At 37.2% G+C, this 20,959-nt stretch overlaps 2 protein-coding genes across 9 annotated transcripts in view; one reads left to right on the top strand and one right to left on the bottom strand.

Annotated features, from left to right (window-relative positions):
• Erap1 (endoplasmic reticulum aminopeptidase 1) overlaps positions 1–3,511 on the top strand; it is a 35,274-nt gene extending 31,763 nt beyond the window's left edge. The window contains exon 18 of one of the 2 annotated variants that reach the window (XM_059276598.1): positions 644–3,511. In XM_059276598.1, the coding sequence (XP_059132581.1) occupies positions 644–796 (153 nt within the window). In that variant the 3' untranslated portion in view covers positions 797–3,511. The remainder of the gene's footprint in view (positions 1–643) is intronic. The other variant, XM_059276597.1, reaches the window with a different exon arrangement.
• Positions 3,512–4,344: 833 nt separating this feature from the next.
• The window catches only part of Cast (calpastatin), a 97,089-nt gene continuing 80,474 nt past the window's right edge, over positions 4,345–20,959 (bottom strand). For 6 of the 7 annotated variants that reach the window (XM_059276599.1, XM_059276602.1, XM_059276601.1 and 3 more), the window contains 8 exons: positions 16,097–16,195; positions 13,754–13,858; positions 12,184–12,276; positions 10,758–10,793; positions 10,180–10,272; positions 8,260–8,331; positions 5,643–5,700; positions 4,345–4,565 (listed from right to left, as the gene is read on the bottom strand). In XM_059276599.1, coding sequence (XP_059132582.1) covers positions 5,656–5,700; positions 8,260–8,331; positions 10,180–10,272; positions 10,758–10,793; positions 12,184–12,276; positions 13,754–13,858; positions 16,097–16,195 — 543 coding nt within the window. In that variant the 3' untranslated portion in view covers positions 4,345–4,565; positions 5,643–5,655. The remainder of the gene's footprint in view (positions 4,566–5,642; positions 5,701–8,259; positions 8,332–10,179; positions 10,273–10,757; positions 10,794–12,183; positions 12,277–13,753; positions 13,859–16,096; positions 16,196–20,959) is intronic. The other variant, XM_059276600.1, reaches the window with a different exon arrangement.

Below are 20,959 nucleotides of genomic sequence, written 5' to 3'. Positions count from 1 at the left end.
TACCCAGGGATGCAACAAGAACAAAGATACATTTTGAGGAGAGAGTGTTGCAGTCTCTTATCTTTCCAGAACTGTGGGTAACTCTATGTAGATTTAATCTGGAGGGAATAAAGAAGGAATTGTGGATTGGAGTTAAAATATTGGCAAGGTTTGGGATCTTACCACCATTAACTTACTAAGAGTCCCATTTCTTTATAGTGTTGGCAGTAATAAAGGACAGGCTCCAGAAAATGACTGCACTTAATGTCATTGATAATGTTTTACTTGGCAAAGAAGATACTCTGTACATTGTGCTTTTCAGATATATTGAGAAACTTAAGTCTTTATCTGTGTATATGTAACAGAATCCATATTAAATAGACACACTTTTAAACCTTAATTATGAAATGGTAAACAGTAAAGCCTTTTAAAGTCTGGCAACTGTGAATAAATAAAAGAGCTACAGAATAAAAAAGAACCTGACATCATGTGGCATGAGCTCATTTTGTGTAGCTCAAACTTAAGTTATACATAATCATATCCAGACCCCTTGGACTTCCTTCTACATGGAGTTCTGGCTCTACTTTTCTTTTAACTGGCTTTAAATAACCATTTGCTTAATGTAACAAAACTAATGTTTTAAAATTCACCTTTTCCTCCCAAGGTAAAAGAATTCTTCATGTCCTTGAAAGAAAATGGTTCTCAGCTCCGTTGTGTTCAACAAACCATTGAGACCATTGAGGAAAACATACGATGGATGGATAAGAATTTTGAAAAAATCAGACTATGGCTGCAAAAACAAAAGCTGGAAATATAACAGTTTGTTTCTTACCAAGTTCCTGTGATTTGTAATCAACAAAATTTTGTTCAATTTGAGTATTTTCAAACTAAAGATAGTTGTTTTGGCTCCCACTGAAGATATTTTCTTATTTCATTTCACTTGACCATGTCAGAGAAAAGTTTGTCTTCAGTGTCTGTTGCTACCATGGGCCTGGCCGACAGTTATGGCCCTGCAGTGTAAACCCAAGTGCCCAGTTCCTTGCCACAGAAAAGCCAAGGGGCTTCTTCTCATTTCATACTTCAGCTCTGCAGCTCGCAAACCCCTGTGCCTCCTGTGTCGGTCACTCATCAATGTGTCTTCAAGACTGTGGCTAGTGAGGCACATGTGTAGCAAATGCTTGGATCGTTAGCCACACTGGAAAACGGCTGTGCAGCAGCCCTCCTGTTGCTCGCTCTAAGTCTTCTGTCCATCCTGTCTTGCTGGCTTCATGTCTGGGTGCTGCCTTGCAGGGTTCAGTTAACTAGGCATCTTTGCCCTCTGGGTTTTTACTGATAGATGATTCTAGGACTCTGGAGGAAATGGGTAGAGGCATTTATTTCCCTGTGTTTATGTCTGGCAGGTTTTCACAAGTCTTCCTCCTGAGAGATAGTCTTCTTTTCCACACAGTCCTTTTCTATTTCTTGTCTCTAGTAACTGCTCCTCATCCATTCAGGGCAAGGGACAATCGTGGGAACCTGGTGATACCAGTCATGGCAATACTGGTCATTTTTACATACTCTACTTAAACCTTTGTAAAAACATGTGCATCTAGAACCCTCCTCAGATAAGTCTAAATATGACAGCCACCTACTTCCTTTGGAACCTCACTCCTAAAAAAATAGAGTGCATTCAATTCTGTATCAGAAATACCCTTCATTTTAAGATACACTGGAGAGTCACTGATCCTAAAGGAGGGAGTTGTGTTTTAAATTCCTGAATGACTCATATTGGCACTTATTGCAAATATATTATTGAAGACTAATAAAGGATAATATGAATAATGTACTTATATTAGTACAAGGAAAGAATTCTTTAAGTCTTACATAAGAATTTTTAGATGAATGGCATGTATTTCAGGATAAATGAATATGACTGATAAGAATGATGTCAAAAATAGAGTGCTGTAATATACTATGGAATAGAGATACTGTGGGGCTGGGGACTCAATTATCATATTTTCACTGCTCTAAAAAAATACCTTAAATCAGCTCAAACGAAAGATTTTGGCTCAGTGCTTTTAATCTGTGGTTTGCTGGATCTCTTGTTAACTGGCCTATGGTGAGACATTATGGCAACCATAACAGTTATCAGGGAAGAGTGCTTACCTAATAGTGGCCAGAAAATAGAAGAAGAGCCAGAGAGTAGTCTGGGGACACAGTGTACTGTGTCACAGCATACTCCCACAGACTGGACCTACTTCCTCCAACTAACATCTACCTCCTAATAGCCCATTCAAATATGAAGTCATAAATGCATTGGTGACTGCAAATAGATTAACCCACTAAAGAGCTGAGCCCTCATGATCCATTCCTCTCTCTTACTATTGCCACCAACTGGGAGCCAAAACTTCAACATGGGAGCCTGCTGGAGGGATACTTCATATCAAAACTACAACGAATGTGTTTACAATTCTATTTTTTATAGTGACTCCATGTGATGGCTTGAGAATAAAATGAAAATAAATCATTTGTAATTTTTGCACAGACTACATCTAAAAAAGAACACATAGCCAAGATTTTCATGTAAAATATTTTCCTTTAATTGCGTTTTATATCTTGATTAATGAAACACAAATACTGATTTTTGCTTTGGTCACTTACACTTTTGGAAAAATCCCATTTTCTAAACAGATAAAATATTACATGTGCAGCAACATTTTGGTAATAAAATCCATCTGTTCTTTACTTCTAAGGAGATAGCTGCAATTGTTTTCTCTTGACTAGATGGATTTAAAAAGTAAAAGGCAAAAAAGAATGAAAAGGACTTCTTTAGTTCCATGGCTTATGCAAGTCACTGTGAGTTACCAGCAAACGCTCAAGTCTTGAGGATATTCCCAATTAAGAAAAGTATTATAGGTACCTTAAGTGTATGTATGATTTTATAGGCACTCTTAAATTTATGTATTTTGTTACATCATTTAAAAATATTCCTATATGTGTATGGACGATTGTATACTACAGCCATAGCCTTGGAGGTATATTTGTCAATGTCAAAGGTTTCAACATGTTTTTAGAAACAAAAAGAGCAAACACCTATATTGCCCAGATCCAAGTATCAGACACCAATGGGTTCAAATCTCTCAGGGAGTATATTCTTTTCTTGTCAGTTCCTTGAAAACAGAACAGTACCACCCTTTTTATGAGACTGGGAATTCAACACTTTTGTAGGTAGAATTTGACATCTAAAAGATGCATGGATGAAAGTACTTTTGGATGCAGTTAACAAGTATCATGTTCATTATGAGTGTTATTACTTTTGCTTAGTCTTACCTGCCCCCAGGAATCACTGGTGATGTTAGTTATGTTTAGTAAAGTTAATTAAAATCCTAATAAAATCTTTGCATTGATGGCAAAGAAGGCTGTGGTCTCTGGAAATAAGAAAATTAAAGACTGGTTTATATATATTGACATTTTTTTCCAGCATTCAATGTCAGGAAGTATAGATGGAATTGTTTATCAAAATTCCATCAGTAATATCAGTGCAGTGCTCAGAAAAATCTGAGATACCATTCAAAGATGTTAGGATACCTTAACCTGCTATGGTATAGAAGCAGATTTTAAATTTCAGTATATACATATGTATACTATATGTATGTGTGTATGTATGTTATTTTAAAAAAATTCATTTTTGTGTTTGGTAAATTTGACTTCCATAAAACCACATATAGACAGTGTGGCAAATGACTCTAAGCAAATGATTGCAATCTGGGGCTCATGCAGAGAGTGGAAACCATAGTTTAATGTTATGGTAAACCAGTATAGTTTAAGCCACATGAATAGTCTAAGAATTCCAACTTTAGTGTTGAACCTCCTGTACAGTGACATCATTAGCCTGTGCTTTGCTCTTCTGCTGACTTAGTTCAAGTCTCAGTGTGACCTCTCTGAGCATGAGTAGAAGTCCTCATTCCTAGTAAAGGAGAGATCAGGTACAAAAGGAGACTAGTGCTTCCTGGTTTGCCCAGGTTATCTATCAATTTATTACTAGCAGCCCCAAAGGAGTTATGTGCCCAACGTACAATATTTTATACTTGACTTATCAACATTAACCCAAAGATACATCAAATACAGTTCAAAAGCCGAAGAGGAAAAGAGGTAATAAGAAATCAGAATACTGACAAAAGATGAGAGCATTATTTTTCAAATGCTAAAAACATTAAGTGCAAACCAAAACTACTAATGAGATTTATAGGCACTGTATGTATAATGTGCAAAAGTTTGCAAAGGTTTTCTGGTTTGTTTGTTTGGTTTTTTTTTTTTTTTTTGGTGTTTTAAGAAACTATGAAATATATTTCTTACAAATATAAAGTTTCCTTCTCCCACCTAAAGGCAATTTAAAATCTTTGAAGTTTAATCCATACTCAATACAGTAACACAGGTAAACCAGACAAATTCATTTTCTTTTTGGAAAAGAATAACAAACCAACGTTTAAGATGTCAAAAGACGTAACAAATACCACTGTCTAGAAGCCACCCAGAAAAGTTGTCACCAAAGCCATTGTTCTTCAAAAGTCACCATCCACCAGCTGAAGAATTTCTATTCAGATACCCTGAAAATACAAGTACATATGAATGGGTTATGAATATAAAATCATCACTTAATTGAGAAAATATGGAATAGTTCTAGTTGGTGTATTGATTCCTCTATAAGAAATGAAATGGATCATGGTAAAAGAGCTGGGCCTGATTTTATCCATATTTTTCTTTTGAAAAATTCTCACTTTAAAATTTCATTTAGGTGTGTATGCCACACTGTGCGTATGGGAGTCAGGGGGTAACTTTTGTGGCTCTACCAGGTGCGTCAACAAGGGAACTTGGGTGGTCAGGCTTGGTGCCAAGCATCTTTACCTGCTGAGTCACCATGCCAGCCCCATTTCAATTTTTTTTTAGGCTTTGTTGAGCAAGCAGTTTCATTTTATGACTTGTAGGAAGGCCAGAGCCCGTCTATTGAAGGATAGGTCAGAATCAATCATTGTTCTTTCCAAAATTGAGACAAATAAACAAGGTTAAAAAGTTTAAATTGTCTCTATTTCCAAACTCTATCATTTCCACCACTCAGCATGATTGGTGTTTCAGATATCAATTAATGCCATTTTGCTACAAATTGTAATATGATAATTTGCTTTGCAAGAAAAACCTGTACAGAATCATCTGGATTTTAATGATTCCACTAGCTACTGGTGTATGATTTTCTTTAAAAATCTTAAAAGTCTGAGTACCTTAAAAGGTTTTTTTGTTTGTTTGTTTGTTTTATTTTTTGTTTTCCAAGACAGGGTTTCTCTGTGTAGCCGTGGCTGTCCTGGAACTCACTCTGTAGACCAGGCTGGCCTTGAATTTACAGAGATCCAACTGCCTCTGCCTCCTGAGTGCTGGGATTAAAGGTGTGTGCTATCACCACTCAGCTCCTTAAAAAGTTCTTCATCATATAATTCTTTTTTAAATTCTAGTAGCACAATAATCCCTTTAGTCCTTTTTGGAGAATGGAATGCTTTGAACTTTGCAACTTGTGTTTCCTGAAAGTAGTCCACAAGTATGAAGTACTCAGGACATAAACCTCATGTCTCTCCCCATAATGCAGGTTGCCAGAAGGGACAGTTATTGCTATCTACCATGAAAACTCAACTTACCAAACGTGTAACTTTAGCTTTCCTTTTCGTCCGCCTTTGGATTGGACACTTCTGTCTTCTAAGGGGGAAGCAAAGCTAGAGTCAGTGCTTTCATCTCTAAATCAGTGCTCAACCCTGTTTCACCAGGAAAGTTTAATGAGAAAATGGGCTCCTAGGGACTAAACAAATAGAAGATAAAGGGGATGGGGTGAGAGGTGGGGGAATAAAAGAGTCTAGTCTATATTTTTCTTCATTTGACACAAACATAGTCTGTCCTTTCACTCTATTTTTTTTTTTTTTTTCGAGACAGGGTTTCTCTGTGTAGCTTTGTGCCTTTTCCTGGAACTCACTTGGTAGCCCAGGCTGGCCTCGAACTCACAGAGATCCACCTGGCTCTGCCTTCCGAGTGCTGGGATTAAAGGCGTGCGCCACCACCGCCCGGCTTTTCACTCTATTTTTAAGTTATAAGCTATAAGTAGTCTTAATTAATCCTAAATTTTCCACTTTAACCTTATTTTTTTATTGGCCACTATAAGAAAGCTTTAAAATGCAGAAGTGTTTCTGGAATTAAAAGGACAACATCTCACCATCCCACAATGACCCAACCCTCTTCTGCACTGGGAAGGGGCCGACTGACTCATTTCCACTGTGTAGAGCCATTACATTTTCTATTTTCTGTAAATGGGTTGATCAGGCCCCTTTATAATTATAATTAAATGATAAGGGATTAATATTTTAACCTATTTGAGACATAATGTTCTTGCATCCTGTGATAAAATCAATTACATGAAAATTTCATTAGCTTGTTCTTAAGAAGTACTGATGAAAAAAAGAGGCCATGAATTTGAAAGAGAGCAAGGAGTTTGGAGAGTTTGGAGTAAGGAAAGGGAAGGGGAAAATAATTTAATTATATTATAATCTCAAAGAGAAAAGAAAAAAAACGAAGTGTTGATGCAACTAGATAATGAAGGTCTAGTTTAATTTCTCCTGGTCAGAAGATTGTAGTTAAAGTTATACATGAAATTGAAAGGAACTTAAAAATTGTCTGAGTCAATATCCATTCCTGACTCCAGCTTGAGGGATTTTAGTGATAGGAAGTGTCCAACTATTGTGCTACATATGCCCAGTTCTCAACACTTAGTTTGAACCTGTAACTTTCACCCATTGGTTTTCATTCTACTTTTCACAACATGGAAAGTTATGTACTGCTACATGAATTGGATATGGAATGCCCCTCGAAGAGCCATGAGTAAAATTCTTGGCTGCAGGCAGGAACTACCAGGGGTGTTATAGACTTTTACAAGGCAAGGCCTTATCTGATGTCCTTAGGCCATTGGTGGTGTGTCCTTATCTCTCTCAGAGTTGTGGTACCCCATTCTCTTCTGTGTTTACTGACTTATGAGGTGAGCAGTTTGCCCCCCAATAGACTCAACCAGGGGAACCAAGCAATAGGAACCAAGCAATAGGAAATAGATGGAACCCTTAAATTGATCAGAATCAATCTTTTTCTTTGTAACTTAATTATCTGAGGTATAAGTGACATAATGCTGGTCATTATATGAGTTGTCTCATTATTTACTATCTCCCTCACAAATACTGTGCAACTAATACATTGGACTGTGAAAACTCTAATAGCTTTCCTAACTTTACAAATTACCTTCTGTCTGAGTTAGAACTTTCTGTCAATTTAACATTGCCTAGAGGCACCTGAGAAGGGATTCTCAGTTGAGAGATTGTTCAGTTCAGCCTGGTCTGTGAGCATGTCTGTGTAAGACTGTCTTGACTGGTAATTGATGTAAGAGGGCTGAGCCCACTGTGAGCGAGCGACATTAGTCCCTGGGCAAGTGGACCTGGCTTGTATAAGAAATCTGGCTCAGCATGGGTCTGTGAGAGAGCTAGCAAGCAGCATTATTTCCATGGTTTCTCAATGATTGAATGTGATCTGAAGTGTGAGCCAAATAAACCCTTTCCTCCAGTAAGGTACTTTTAGTCAGGGTGTTTTATTATTGCATCAGAAGTCAAACTAGAATAAATTCCCTGTTCTAAAATCTATGTAAGCCATATGCTCTGGTGGTACTGTAATAAAAGCAAGAACCACATGCCACTTGAATTGTGTGAATGACACATTTCATTTATATTTTCAAAGCACCGGTTACTTAAAAACATTATATATGCATATGTGTTCCTATCTTTAAAGCTTCAACTTAAATAGCTTTTAAAATCTTTTTTTTTTTTTTTTAATTTTATGTGTACTGGTATTTTGCCTGCATGTATATCTGTGCACCACATGTATGCTTTGTGCTCCAAAGGCTGGAAGAGGACATCCTATCACCTGGAACAGGAGTTCCAGATGGTTGTGAGCCACATGTGGGTGTCGGGAACCAAATCCAGATTCCCGAAAGAGCAGTCAGTACTTTTAATAGCTCAGCCATTGCTCCAGCCCCCAAGAGATGCATTTTATTTATTTATTTATATACCTATCTATTTATTTATTTTAGTAAAGCATGCAAGGAGGTAGCTATTGCTTAAAAGATGTTTGCTCTAAATAGCTTACAATAACAAGCTAAGTCGCTAACAAGTAAATCTTACTTCTTTGCAATTGTTAAACTAATACTGATATGTTTATGGCCATGTTTACCTTGGAGGAATCCTTTGTTTTCACTCCATTCTTGGGTGCTTTGGAACTTGAACCCATCTTCTTGCTCTTCTCCTATAGCAATGGAAATGTAATGAGGCTAGTATCATCATCAATCCATGGAGACATTGGTCATCAGATGAATCCAGACTACTCTTGTTAAACAGCCTGCACATTCCCAATTTAACTGAATAAAAATGGGTAGCTTGGTACTGATTTTTAAAATAATAGTGAATATACTCATATTTTAGTCTGTACACTTAAAAAAAAAAGCTGGTGTGGGATGTCTTTCTGTACACTGTGAGTATGTGTTGCTCTCATTAGTTAATAAAGCTGGTTTGGCCTATGGCAAGGCAGGATAGAGGAAGGTAGGAAATAGAAGCAGAAATACAGGAGAAGAAGGGCAGAGTTGGGGAGATGCCAGCAAATCACCCAATATGCAAGATGTGAAAGTATTGGTAAGCCACTGGCCACATGATGATACATAGAATAATAGAAATGGGTTAATTTAAGATATAAGAGTTAGTTAGTAATAAGCCTGAGCTACTGACCGAGCATTTATAAATATTATTAGCCTCCAATTCAATTATTTAAGAAGTGGCTGCTAGGTATTTAGGAACAGGCAGGCAGGAGAGAAACTTCCACCTACAAAAGACTACAAATAAGAAAACTGTGGTTCACACTGGTGTTTAATCATGTCATGTGACCCCAAATATATACCTACAAGTTTATTTTAGAAAACCAGAGGTTTAAAAAAAAATTCAGAGCTTTTCTTTACTTGGACTGACTTTTATGTGCCATGGAGGAAAACAAAAACAAAAACCCAAACTCTTGTTTTCAGCGTTAGCAGAGAAATGAATCTAACAATAGGAACTGTTACAGAAAGATGTATAGGCTGCATGTAAAAGCACAGTACATTTACCAAAAAAGAAGAAACAAAAGGAAAGAATGGATTGGAACCAAGTGGAGAGAAAACAGGGGAGGAGGGAAAATAAAGTGAGACAAGAGAATAAAGAGGAAAGGAGACAGAAACATCAAGTAGGCATTTCTAGAAGAAGCAGGAGGCTGAAGGAATCTGTCAATTAAATCACTTGGTGTGGAGGGCATGATCATGTGTTGTGTTTAAAAGCACCTAAAACAACAGCAAACAGACAGCAACATCCACCCTTTTGTGTGATTTCAGACATGTGCTTTATAGGTTAAGTGCACCACAACTGTTGTTGAATTACACATTTGTTTTCATTCATTTTACTAACATATTAATGGAACAAAACAATGGGTTTAGTTTTTTATTCAATTCAAATTACATGTTTTGAGCACTTATTAAATATTAGCACTCTGCTAATCTGAATACAGAAATCAAAGATCCAACTATAGATGCAGTACCCAGCTCAATGGGAAATAGGTAGCTGGTGACAGGTGACCACATGAAGGGAAACTGGGCAAATGCTGTAAGGATGGCCTAAGAGGGGACAAAAACCAGAAATGGCCCTGCAGAGCCTGAGTCTGCCAGCTGCACCAAGAGGGACAGGAGGAAACTCCAAAGAACAAATGAGTGGAAGAGAGTCTAGGGGTTCAAAGACTGTCATGAAAAATGAGCACAGACAGACTTACTGTCACTCACAAAACCATGTGGCAAACAAAAATGATGGCTTTGGAAGCTATAGGCCACATGCAGAACCTTGATGGAATTCTGTTAAATTATGTGTAATAAACAAACCATGAGAACAATTTTGTAAAAATATTTACTGACAAAGACAAGGAAATACAACAAATAATAATGCTGTGGGCAGTAGAATTATAACTTTCCTTTAAGGTTCTCTATAACATTATTCTATTCATTCTACACTGTAAAAATCGTATAGATGTATACACACATGCTCATGTGTATTTCAAAGAAACAAGTATGAAAAAGCAGAGTACCTTTGCTATATTCTGTGAGGTCTCTGTAGTTGAGGGGCAGCTATCCAAATCTTCTGAGAGGGCATCAATGGGGTCCTGGTCATGATCAGGCTTCTAAGATGTTAGTAGAAACACAAGGGGATTGCCATAGAGCAACATCTCACATTCTTAACAGTAAAATATGTTTAAGAAGAAAAGCTCACTGGCATTTATTTTCTTAAAAATACTACACTATGTAAAGGAGACACAAAGCATGAAAACCTGAGCATTCAGTCTTATGTATCCTGAACCAACCTCAAATTCACTATGTAACTATGAACTTCGTATTTTTCTGTTTCCCTTACCAAGTGTTGGGGTTATAGGCATGTACCACCATGCTTGGTTCATTTTATATTCTTTACTACAAGTTTTCTCACTCAGAAATCTGGTGCTATTTTTAAAAGGCTCTTGTAAGAAATAAATTAGAGTTAGTAATATATAGGCTTATCTGCACACACTGACACAGGACAAAAATACTTAACAAATTTTAGTTTCTTTAAAATTTAAAAGAAGGCTACATCTATACTAAAAAGAATGAAAGTATATATCATAGTATTTACCTTTGATTTCTTTGTAGGTGGCTTCTCTGGTTTGCCCTTAAAAATAAGTTAGACTTTTGTTTAACCACATTATCTCTGTATAGGCTCACTCAGTCAAAGACAGTATTTTTAGAATCTATTATTCAAGGACTATACAGAATTGATAAACTTGGCACCTAAGCCAGATCTCTACCAGATCTTCATCTTCACAGCCATTTCAATAGCAACAGGGATACAAGGATTTGATTCTGGAAGTGACACAGAGACTATGTAGAAATTTTCTCCCACTAGATATTAAAATTTATATCCACTTAAAATATTACCAATGATACTTTGAGTTTTTTTCTTTGTTTCATTGGTTTGGGTCATACTGGAAATGAGCCTAAAGTCTGGTACATTCCAGGCAAAGAGCTCAGTGAGCTACATGCCTAGCTATCTTTTTTTTTTTTCTTTTTCTTTTTGTTATAGTTTGTTGTTGTTTTGTTTTCTAAGTTACCCAGGATTGCCTTGAACTTCCAATGCTTCTTGCTCATCCTTCCAAGTAACTGACTATAGGCCTGCACCAAGGCTGATGCTCATTGTATTTCAAAAGATCTGAAGATTCTTTTTAGACAGGAATTATAAGTACCACTAACTTAAAGGATTTTATTCTTCTTAAGGTGAGAACACTAAATGAAACTCCTCCAATGATGGCAAACAAGATGATATGGCAATATCAACATGGGGGACGGTGAATGATAGCAGGATACAGAATTGCCAGGAACACTTAGTGTAAGCAAAACAAAGGACTCCTATTTCAGCACGCACTGAGGCCCCACCAAAGGCTTCAGAGCATGTGGATGAAACTTGGACTCCCTTGCTCCATTTGATGAGCAGGACTGGGAAGGATGATTTATCCATCCCCAAACAGAAAGGGAAGGCATTCAGATGGATTTAAGAAAACGAAAATCTAGGGACTCTGTGATGAAGAAATAGACCGATGACTACAGAGAGGTTTTGTCTGCCCTCAGGCTCTGCAGTACTGCAGGAGAAGGGAGGCCAGGGTGGGAGGGCAGTCTTGTTTATTTGTCCTCTAAGTTTTCCCACCACTGCTCCTCCTCTGGTCTCTTTATACACAGACTGCTTCCTTTGACATCTCATTCCTTCAGTCCTTTTTAGAGACTTTTCTTGAAAAATTAATTCTTAACTATATATTTTTTGGAATCATTATTAAGAACCAGTAAGCATTACTCAACAGTGTTTTCACAGCAGGGCTCAGAACATGAGTACCTAATAAGACCATCTCAAGAAGATATAGCAGAGGGGTAGACAGCCTGCTTGTCACCTCTGGAGGGCCATGAAAAGTACTGTCATGATGTGCTTTTATGCACTGTAAGAATGCAGGTTCCATTCACTTCCAGTGAAGTTAGAGCAGTGGCCTAATCTAGACTGTGTGCCTTAGTTTTACCTGCCCATCATTGTCCAGGAGATGCCTATACTCAGGTGGGATAGTGTCATCTCTTTCTCCAAGTTTCTCACGATGTTCTGCTTTAATTTTTTCCTATAAACATTGAAGAGATAAAAGGATGTTCATTTCCTTTCTCACTTACAAAATACAATTCAAGGTGCAGATGCTACAGTTATTGTATTCTCCTGAAGCAAAACATAAGAAACAGAGCAACAAAATGGATGGTAAGCAGAGAGTTGCTGAAAAATGTGAATATAAATTCTTCTCTATGTCAGCCCATATCTGTGAATTTTCAAATGAAAGGGTCAAGTAGCTATCCTCAGAAAACTTACTGGTAGCTAAAAGCCCATAGGAATAAAATTTATTTTCCTGATTGAATTTTGCTTTTCATATTGAAAGTAAGGTCCCCATGCCATGGCAGGCAGAGAGATAATATTTCCAGCTCTATTTTAAAGCACTGTAAAGGAGCAAGCCAGGAGAGACTGACCATACCCATCCTGGTACTGCGCCCTGTGAGGTTCCCTGGTCTCTATCACAAATTCTACGGAGGACAGATTAATCTCTGTGCAGCGTTACAATTTAGTTTTTAAAATATCAGTTAAGTTAATCTCAATATTCATACAATGGTGAGAGAATGACAATGACAATGTCTTGTCTTTGGGACATTGTTTCAGATGCTCAGAAAGTTACTTCTCTTTTATTATTTTATTTTTTGTGTGTATGATTTGTGTGTGTGTGTGCGTGTGCATGTATGTGTGTGCACAGGCATGTGCATGCCACAGCATGAATGTAGAGGTTGGAGAACAACCTTGAATGTCATTCTTCCACTTCCACTTTGTTTAATACAGGGTCTGTTGCTTTTCCAATGCACATGCCAAACTAGCTGGTCCACAACCTTCCAACAGCTCTCCTGTCTGTGCTGCTGATCTCTGTGTGGGCTGGAACTATGGACACTCACACTACATGACCAAGGATTTGAACTCATGTTGTAAGGCTTGTGTGGCAAGCACTTTAGCCACTGAGCCATCTCCCCAACTCCAGTTATTTCTTGATTCTAAAATATGATCAAGTCAGTTGAAATGGCTTGTTAAATGTTGTGTCTTAAATATAAATGTTTATACACATTGAACATAGTGCAGTTAGTTCACTGTGTCTTTCTAGATATACCTCTGCGGAATAAAGCTTCTTACATACAATTTGAATTCAGATTCAGTTATGCTTGCAAAAGAGATGCAGGGGAAACCTGTGCTAAGCATGTGATCTCTGCCACTATGAATACAAAGTGTAGCCACTCAACAAGTATATTCCTTTGGGTAATGGTCCCAAGTAAGACCAGGAAAAAAATATTAGAAGAGAAAAAACTTAAAACATAGCTTTATAATTCAGTCTGGAAACAGGAATGTTTCCTGTAATGCAATCTGCACCACAAACATAATCTTTAGTGAGAAAAAAGAAATGCAAACTACACCACAAAACAGGAAAATTAGATGGAACAGTCGAGCTGTTCACCACCTCCAGACAATGCCAGAGTGTCTTTCTTCTGTGTGGAGGGTAAGGGATTATCATTTACCTTCACTTTATCATCTACTGGTTTGTTCTCATCTGGGTCAGGCTGTCTTTCCCCAAGACGGTCAGAGAGTTCATCCAAGGCATCACTGAGTTCTTTGTCTCTGTGCTAAAAGATAAATAATTCTGAATTAGTCACAAGTTAGTCAAACTGTTCATGGAAATCACCCAGCAACCCCATCATTTTAGAATGGACATCTAGGAGTAAGTCACAGGGATAGACTGTCAGAGAACAGATATGCTGATGGTGGAAGAGACAAAGAGCAGTGAAAACGTTTCCTCCCCTAGTCAGCTGCCTCATGAAAATACCACCAGGTTAAGGAAGTCTTTTAGTGGAAACATCAGGGTCTGCACACAAATAAGTGACCTAAATCTTACTAGAGGCTCCACCAAAAAAAAAAAAAAAAAAAAAAAAAAAAATCACTTTCCTTTTTAATCCACTGATAGAGTCAGATGGCTAGCGAGCAGAATTTTCAGTAGAGCATGAACATGTCTTTGGTTTGTCTTTGGCTACTCTAAGATCAGATTGGGGGAGGGGTGGATATGACAAAGTATAGCCATAAAACTCAGTGCCGTTATCCCCCCATTTCTTGAAGCACAAAACTCCACAGAAGTACAGTTGGTGTCACTGAGTGAAGAGAGTGTCTCTGACACATTATGTGGGTTCCTAAAAAACTTCAGAGAACTTTGGAACTAGTGGAGAATCTCTTTTTTTTACCTCCAGGAAGGCCATGAAAGCTAAACTGAAGAAAGTGATGGAAGGTATTCTAGGGGAAAAAACTCACCAGATCACCGTAGTTCAAGCTAACCAGAACAACATTTAATTTTACATTTGTTTACTGTACAATTCAGGTAAGGCAATTCACCTCTCAAGCCTGAGTTTTCTCAGCTAGGAAAACTGAGTGATACCTACAAGTCATACTGTTGAGAGGACTATGCACTGACACTCAGTAACAGTAAGTAAATAATGCATCATTATTGATCTTGTTATTGTAGTAAAGTTCTACAAAGCTATTCCAAACTATCTTAACATAATAGGTTCAAAATGTTGGCTGTCTATATCTATGTGGGTTTAGTTTATATCCATACAGATTCAATTTAAAATGTCTAACGTCTATATTGTACAAGACACTCTGCTGGGCTGTGTCCTGCACTGTTCTGTAATTACTCGGAAAATGTGCTATCATATCCAGTCTTATTTGCTGTCCATGGGAATCCTCTGGGTAACACAACAGTGTATTTCAGAAGAAACAAGCACAGGGAAGCTAAGCTAACTGCTTAAAATACATTGCTAAAGAATGAATGGAAGCCAGGTCCTGGACTGGAAGCCAGCTGAAGAGAGGAAGGAGAGATTGTATGAGCAAGGGGGTTGAAGAGCATGACAGGGAACTCACAGAGACAGCTGACATGAGCTCCTGGGAGCTCACGGACTCTGGACTGACAGCTAGGGAGCCTGCATGGAACTGACCTAGGGCCACATTTGGCTGACAGTTGTGTAGCTTGGTCTGTTTTGGGGGCCTCTAGCACTGGGATCAGGACTTGTCCCTGTTGTATGAGCTGGCTTTTTGGAACTTATTCCCCATGCTGGGATGCCTTGTCCATCCTTGATGCAGGAGGAAGAGCTTGGTCTTGCCTCAACTTGATATGCCATGCCATGGAGGCCTGCCCCTTTCTGAACTGAGGAGAAGTGGATGGGCAGGGGGGAGCATAAGACAGGAGGTGGAGGTGGGGAACAGGGAAGAGAGGAGGGAGGTGAAATTGTGGTTGGTATGTAAAATAAATGAAAATTTTTAATTAAAAAAAAAGCATGGTGAACCTTTCCCTGCTATTCTCAGTAATATTTATGTTTTTTCTAGATCCTTCTCAAAAAAGGCTTTCTTGCAAGGGTGATTTAATCATATAGCTTTTTGAAAATATTTCTCAGGGTACTCCACACATATACAATTTTTCTGACAGGCTGTTAGACACAGCAAAGAAAGTTTGCATGAATGATGATAGTTTAGTTAACTCTGATGCTCACATATAATTCATTAAAATAAAGCTTTTCATTTAGTTTTACTGACATTCTAAACACACACACATATGGAGAGAGAGATTACACATCACTGTGCTTAAAATAGACCAACAGCAACATTAAGTTCCTAGGCTGGAAGTGAAATATTTTCATGTTGTTCCCTCACAGACAGGATTTGTCATCTTCCAGAATCACCAATCTAAGTTTTTCTGTAATACAAGGTACTGGATTTTTCTAATATTTTTTCCTGTTTTCATTTGTGCTAAACAGGTGCCTTGTTTTCTTTCTTGTTGCGGTTTTAAGACTATTTCCCAAGGACGGTATGTTGCTCACCTCAGTATCAGGCGGAGGGGCTGCTGCATGGGTGCTAGGCACAGGTGTCTGGGAAACGACTTCAGAGATGGCAGCAGAAAGTTTGGCATCTTCAAATTCCTTTCATTAAAAAAGTTATTATTAACATGTTGCATATAATATTATGACCATAATATCATTGTTTAAAATACAGGTCTTAAAACCATTTTATTTTATTTCTTTATTCAAATACATGCCTCATGGCAGTGTTTAAAGCACTGTTTTCCCATTTCTGTCTCTACGGTATTTTTACAATTTCTCATTTTTATTTTCTTAGATCTATTTTTATTGTTAATTATGTGTATGTATGTGTGTCTATGAAGGTGTATGTGTATGTGAGTACAGTTGGCCATGACGGTCAGAAGAAGGCATTGGATCACCTGGAGCTGTAGTTAACGTAAAGATATGAGCTACCTTATGTGAGTGCTGGGGACTGAATTTGGGCCCTCTGGAAGAACAGTATGTGCTCTTAGATACTGGGACATCTGTCCAGCCCATGATTTCCTGTTTCTATTTCACATCTGGTATTCTAAATGTCATCCAACAATTTACTCAGAGTTCCGTGACTTATTTATGTGTTTCTTCTTGGACACTGGGTTATTAAAAGTTTTTAAAATTATTTTGCAATTAAGTTCTATATAAGTTATAGATGTGTCTTTTGGAAGGGGGCACTTAAAATGTTTTTTCCAGCTTAGCTTCTGTTCAAATGAATTCAAGGACAGAGGCAAGATGTAATGGGAAGTGCCAATGGGATAAGACCTATCAAAGTTATGAATCTAGCATCTTGGAGTAGCCGAGAGAGAGTATATTCAAACGTGGACCATTTCCCTTAGATGGACAGAAGTCTTTGGGTGCCAAGATGAGGAGGGCTTTAGAAGGAAGAGTATAGCCTCATATCTGATGCTCCAGTTAGATAGAGAAAGTTAATCTTTAAAAATTGTCATATTCAGTGTTACAGTCATTGACAAGAGATAGGAATTCTGTAGAAGAGAAAATTTTAAACTTGTTTATTTTTAACTGATACAGAATGGGAAATCTGTACACATTAATGGAGTAAAGTACAATGCCAAAATGCATTTATATATTATGTAATGTTTAAATGAGGTTAAATCTATTTCTGCAAATATTTATCATTTCCTTATGGTAAAAAATTTCAAAATATTTTCTTCTACCATTTAGCAACATTTACCTCATCATTTTTTTAATAAACGAGTCTTTAAAATCCACAGCACTGGCACTCTCTAATATGAATACATACTGCTGAAAAAAATGGACAACAGTCCTGTTTGCTATTGCCATAGTTAGACTTTTATATCATATGTTCACTTCTGGTAACTGCACAGTGACATACTTCTGTCACTGTCACACTGTGCAGTAGTGGTTTATTCTAAATGATGCACAACAAATTATTTCTGAAACTTTCTGAAATAATATTTATTCTCTGGTTCCCTTTAACATGCTACATTTCTCGTCTATGTTGATTTCCTTTTTTACTCCTGTGAACTCTGTTGTAAGTTTATTCTTGGAACCAGTGCTGTAGTTTTTACTTATTATTACTGTATCAAAGGCCCAAGGTTTTACTGGGTAATAATACCTAAAACAAAGCTGGGCAGTGGTGGCACACGCCTTTAATCCCAGCACTCGGGAGGCAGAGCCAGGTGGATCTCTGTGAGTTCGAGGCCAGCCTGGGTTACCAAGTGAGTTCCAGGAAAGGTACAAAGCTACACAGAGAAACCCTGTCTCAAAAAACAAACAAACAAAACCTAAAACATTTCAAAATAAATATGCTTTCATATTTTTATACATTTACTTCTCAAATACATTTTAGAATAATTTTATTGAGTTATAGAAGGTATCTTAGGGATATTTTAATAACAAAATAATTTATTAACTAAACAAAGGGATAGCCATTGTTCTTTTAAGAAAAATGAACCCATCTTAGATAAATAGATTCCTATTGCTTTGCCTTTTTCTATTCATTTTTTATTTTGTGTTTTTTATGTAAATTTAGAGTCTCCTATTAATGAAATTTACTGATTTGTTTTTAACAAGAAACTAGCACACATAATGTCATTTATATGTCTTATCTCAAACAGCCATACCCACAAATATATGAAGGTATTCCTTTTGAATGTTTGTGAATTACTTTTCAGCTATTGCTAATGACTTTCTCTTATCACATTTAACAAAAATTAAAGTTTTATAATTTTAGAAAATGCCTCTCATTTTATATTAAATATTTTGTTCTTGGCAATGAACAGATACCATTAAGGGACTGCCACTCTTTTAAGGTTTTTATTTAAAGCATGAATGTATGCTAAATTTCAAATATATAATTTTGTTTTAAAGATTTATTTCATGTGTTTGAGTGTTTTATCTGCATGCACATATATATATACCATGTGTATTCCTGGTGTCTGTGAAGGTAAGAAGTGGGCATCAGATCCTTTGGGCCTATAGTTACAGACAGTTGTGAGCAGCCATGTAGGTGCTGAGAATCAAACCTGGGTCCTCTATAAGAGCAAGTGGTTAAGAGATCTTAACTACTGAGAAAACTCTCTAGTCCTGTTTCAGTTTTTGAGACAGTATCTTACTATTTACACCAGGCTGGCATTGAACTCACAGAGATCCACCTGCCTCTTGCTGAGATTAGAGGCAGACACCATCATCCCTGGTCTTTAAATGTATCTTTTATATGGACATAACTATTTGATTATTTCTAGTGGCTATATTGGCAATTTCCTTGCCAATGAATATGATTTTGGCAAATAATGACTTCAATACATGTTATAGTGAATGTCAATACTTTTATACCTGTCAACTAAAGTGACCTTTACTGACACTGTTATAATTGATGAGATTTTTAAAGTGAGGATGATTATTTGTAAGAAGCAACTTTGCAGAACATCCCCCTTTTCCCGACATATTTATGTCACAGCGGGGCTAACCAGAAAGTGACCTTTAGAAGAATAAGCAGTTCTCACATTTTCTTTAGTTTTGCTTTTTATTTTTTTAGGTTTTATGAATTGTACTGACTATGTTTTTGTCTAGAATTTCTTTAAAATTCTTGTGCAGTTTCTCCCCACATCAGTTTAACTCTGCTACTGCCTGTTACATCTTTCTTGTTTTTACATTAAATTTGAGTTTACTGTATTCTTTTTTCCTCTATTATGTCTACCAGAACATTTTAAGATTTGACATTTGTAAGAACAAATTAATGGTTGGCTTTGAAATATAAAAACAGAATTGGTGTCTGACATGCATGTGTACTTGCCAGTATTTTACAAAGCACTCATGTTTTCAAAAGAAACAGCTTCTGGTCAGTTAGCCACGAGGCTGTGGTCCTGTCCCAGCATGTCAGGCTCAAACTTCCTATACTACATACTATGGCTGTTAGAAAATTAAAATTCGACAGATATCTATTGAGAGCCGCTGGTAGCAAAAAAACCATGGGAGTATACAGCAGGTGACAACTAGAGTTCAGAAGGTCAACCTATCAGAACTAAGGGTTCTGTTAGAAGAAACCATCACACAAGGCATTATGGAATTACTGCCTTTTGGATGAACTGGCTGTTTCTTGTTGTAAACTTCTTGTGCAATAACAGCCATGATTCTCCCCATTTACCCTGCATCTCCATGTCACGTGTACATGTAATCTCACGATTGCATCTCAATCTTGGGCACAACTTTCCCTATACATTTGGAGTAATTGCATAACTGTCCCCAGCTGTGCTTATTTTACATAAATCTGGCCAGGGCCATTCTCCAGACAAAAGTATTTCAGCTAAGATACCTTTTTCCAAGGACAAAACTGTACATTAACATTAGCTCATCTCACCCACAGCTAGAGAAAATAACCACTAGCAATTAAATCCTCAACTCCTTACCTTCACCCCTGAGTTATTTACACAAGACCCTAATTTAAGGTGGATTTACTGCTCGCATTCCTGGGATGATGTTTTAGTCACTTGCTAGTTACTGAGTTAAAGTAGTTACTTCCCACTGACCAAGGAGATTGCCTTCAAGGCCAGGCAAGTGATAGGTGCCAAGCTTCCTTCTTGTGCAAATCAAGTTTTAATTCCTTCTCAGCCAGGGGCTATTCCTAGATTCCCTAACTGATCTTAGCCTTTAACCAGAGAACTCCCTTTAGTCACTCCCCTTTTGGGTTTTAATTGGAAGCTGACATTTATTGCTTTATGTGTGGGTCCTTATCACCTCTCTCTGCAACCCTGAAAACTCCAAGCCTTGAATTGCTTTGCCAAAGAACCATTGCTTGGGTATACGTACTGGTTCCCGCACAGCACTGAGGGAATTGATTGAGAAGAACAAGATGAGGATGAAGATGGAAAGAACTAGATAGGGATGAGAGAACAGCAGAAGGGACTGAGAGCTGAAGGAACTGAGAAGAGCTAAGTATGAGAACAGAAAAGAAACTGTGTAGACATAATTTACTTAGAAGAATAAAGTGAATGGACTAAAGAACTCAGTGTGCTTAAATTCATTTTATATCCCTTAGATCCTTAGCTGCTTGTAGCTTCTATTCTGGACCCTGGTAGAAATCTCCTCAGGGCAGGCACCTGGGGAGAATTTGTTAGATATCAGATTTATCAAATTTACCTGGTTTTGTTTTTAAAGATGAATGGCAGGAAATACATGAATACTGCTTTGGCTACTTTTTAATTTAACTTTATGTTGTTTTATTTTCAATAGTGTATTCTGAATTTATTTCTTGACATTAGTATTATTTGATAACATTTTAAAATTTTACTTACCCCATAATTTCCTTTCTACTTTACTATGACCAACAAGGAGGGCATATACAGTAGTTACTCCATTCTATTTGAA

Source organism: Peromyscus eremicus, chromosome 11 (assembly GCF_949786415.1).
Source record: "Peromyscus eremicus chromosome 11, PerEre_H2_v1, whole genome shotgun sequence".
Classification (NCBI taxonomy): domain Eukaryota; kingdom Metazoa; phylum Chordata; class Mammalia; order Rodentia; family Cricetidae; genus Peromyscus; species Peromyscus eremicus.
Note: the sequence above shows the minus strand (reverse complement) of the source record. Positions and strands in the feature narration are given on the sequence as shown.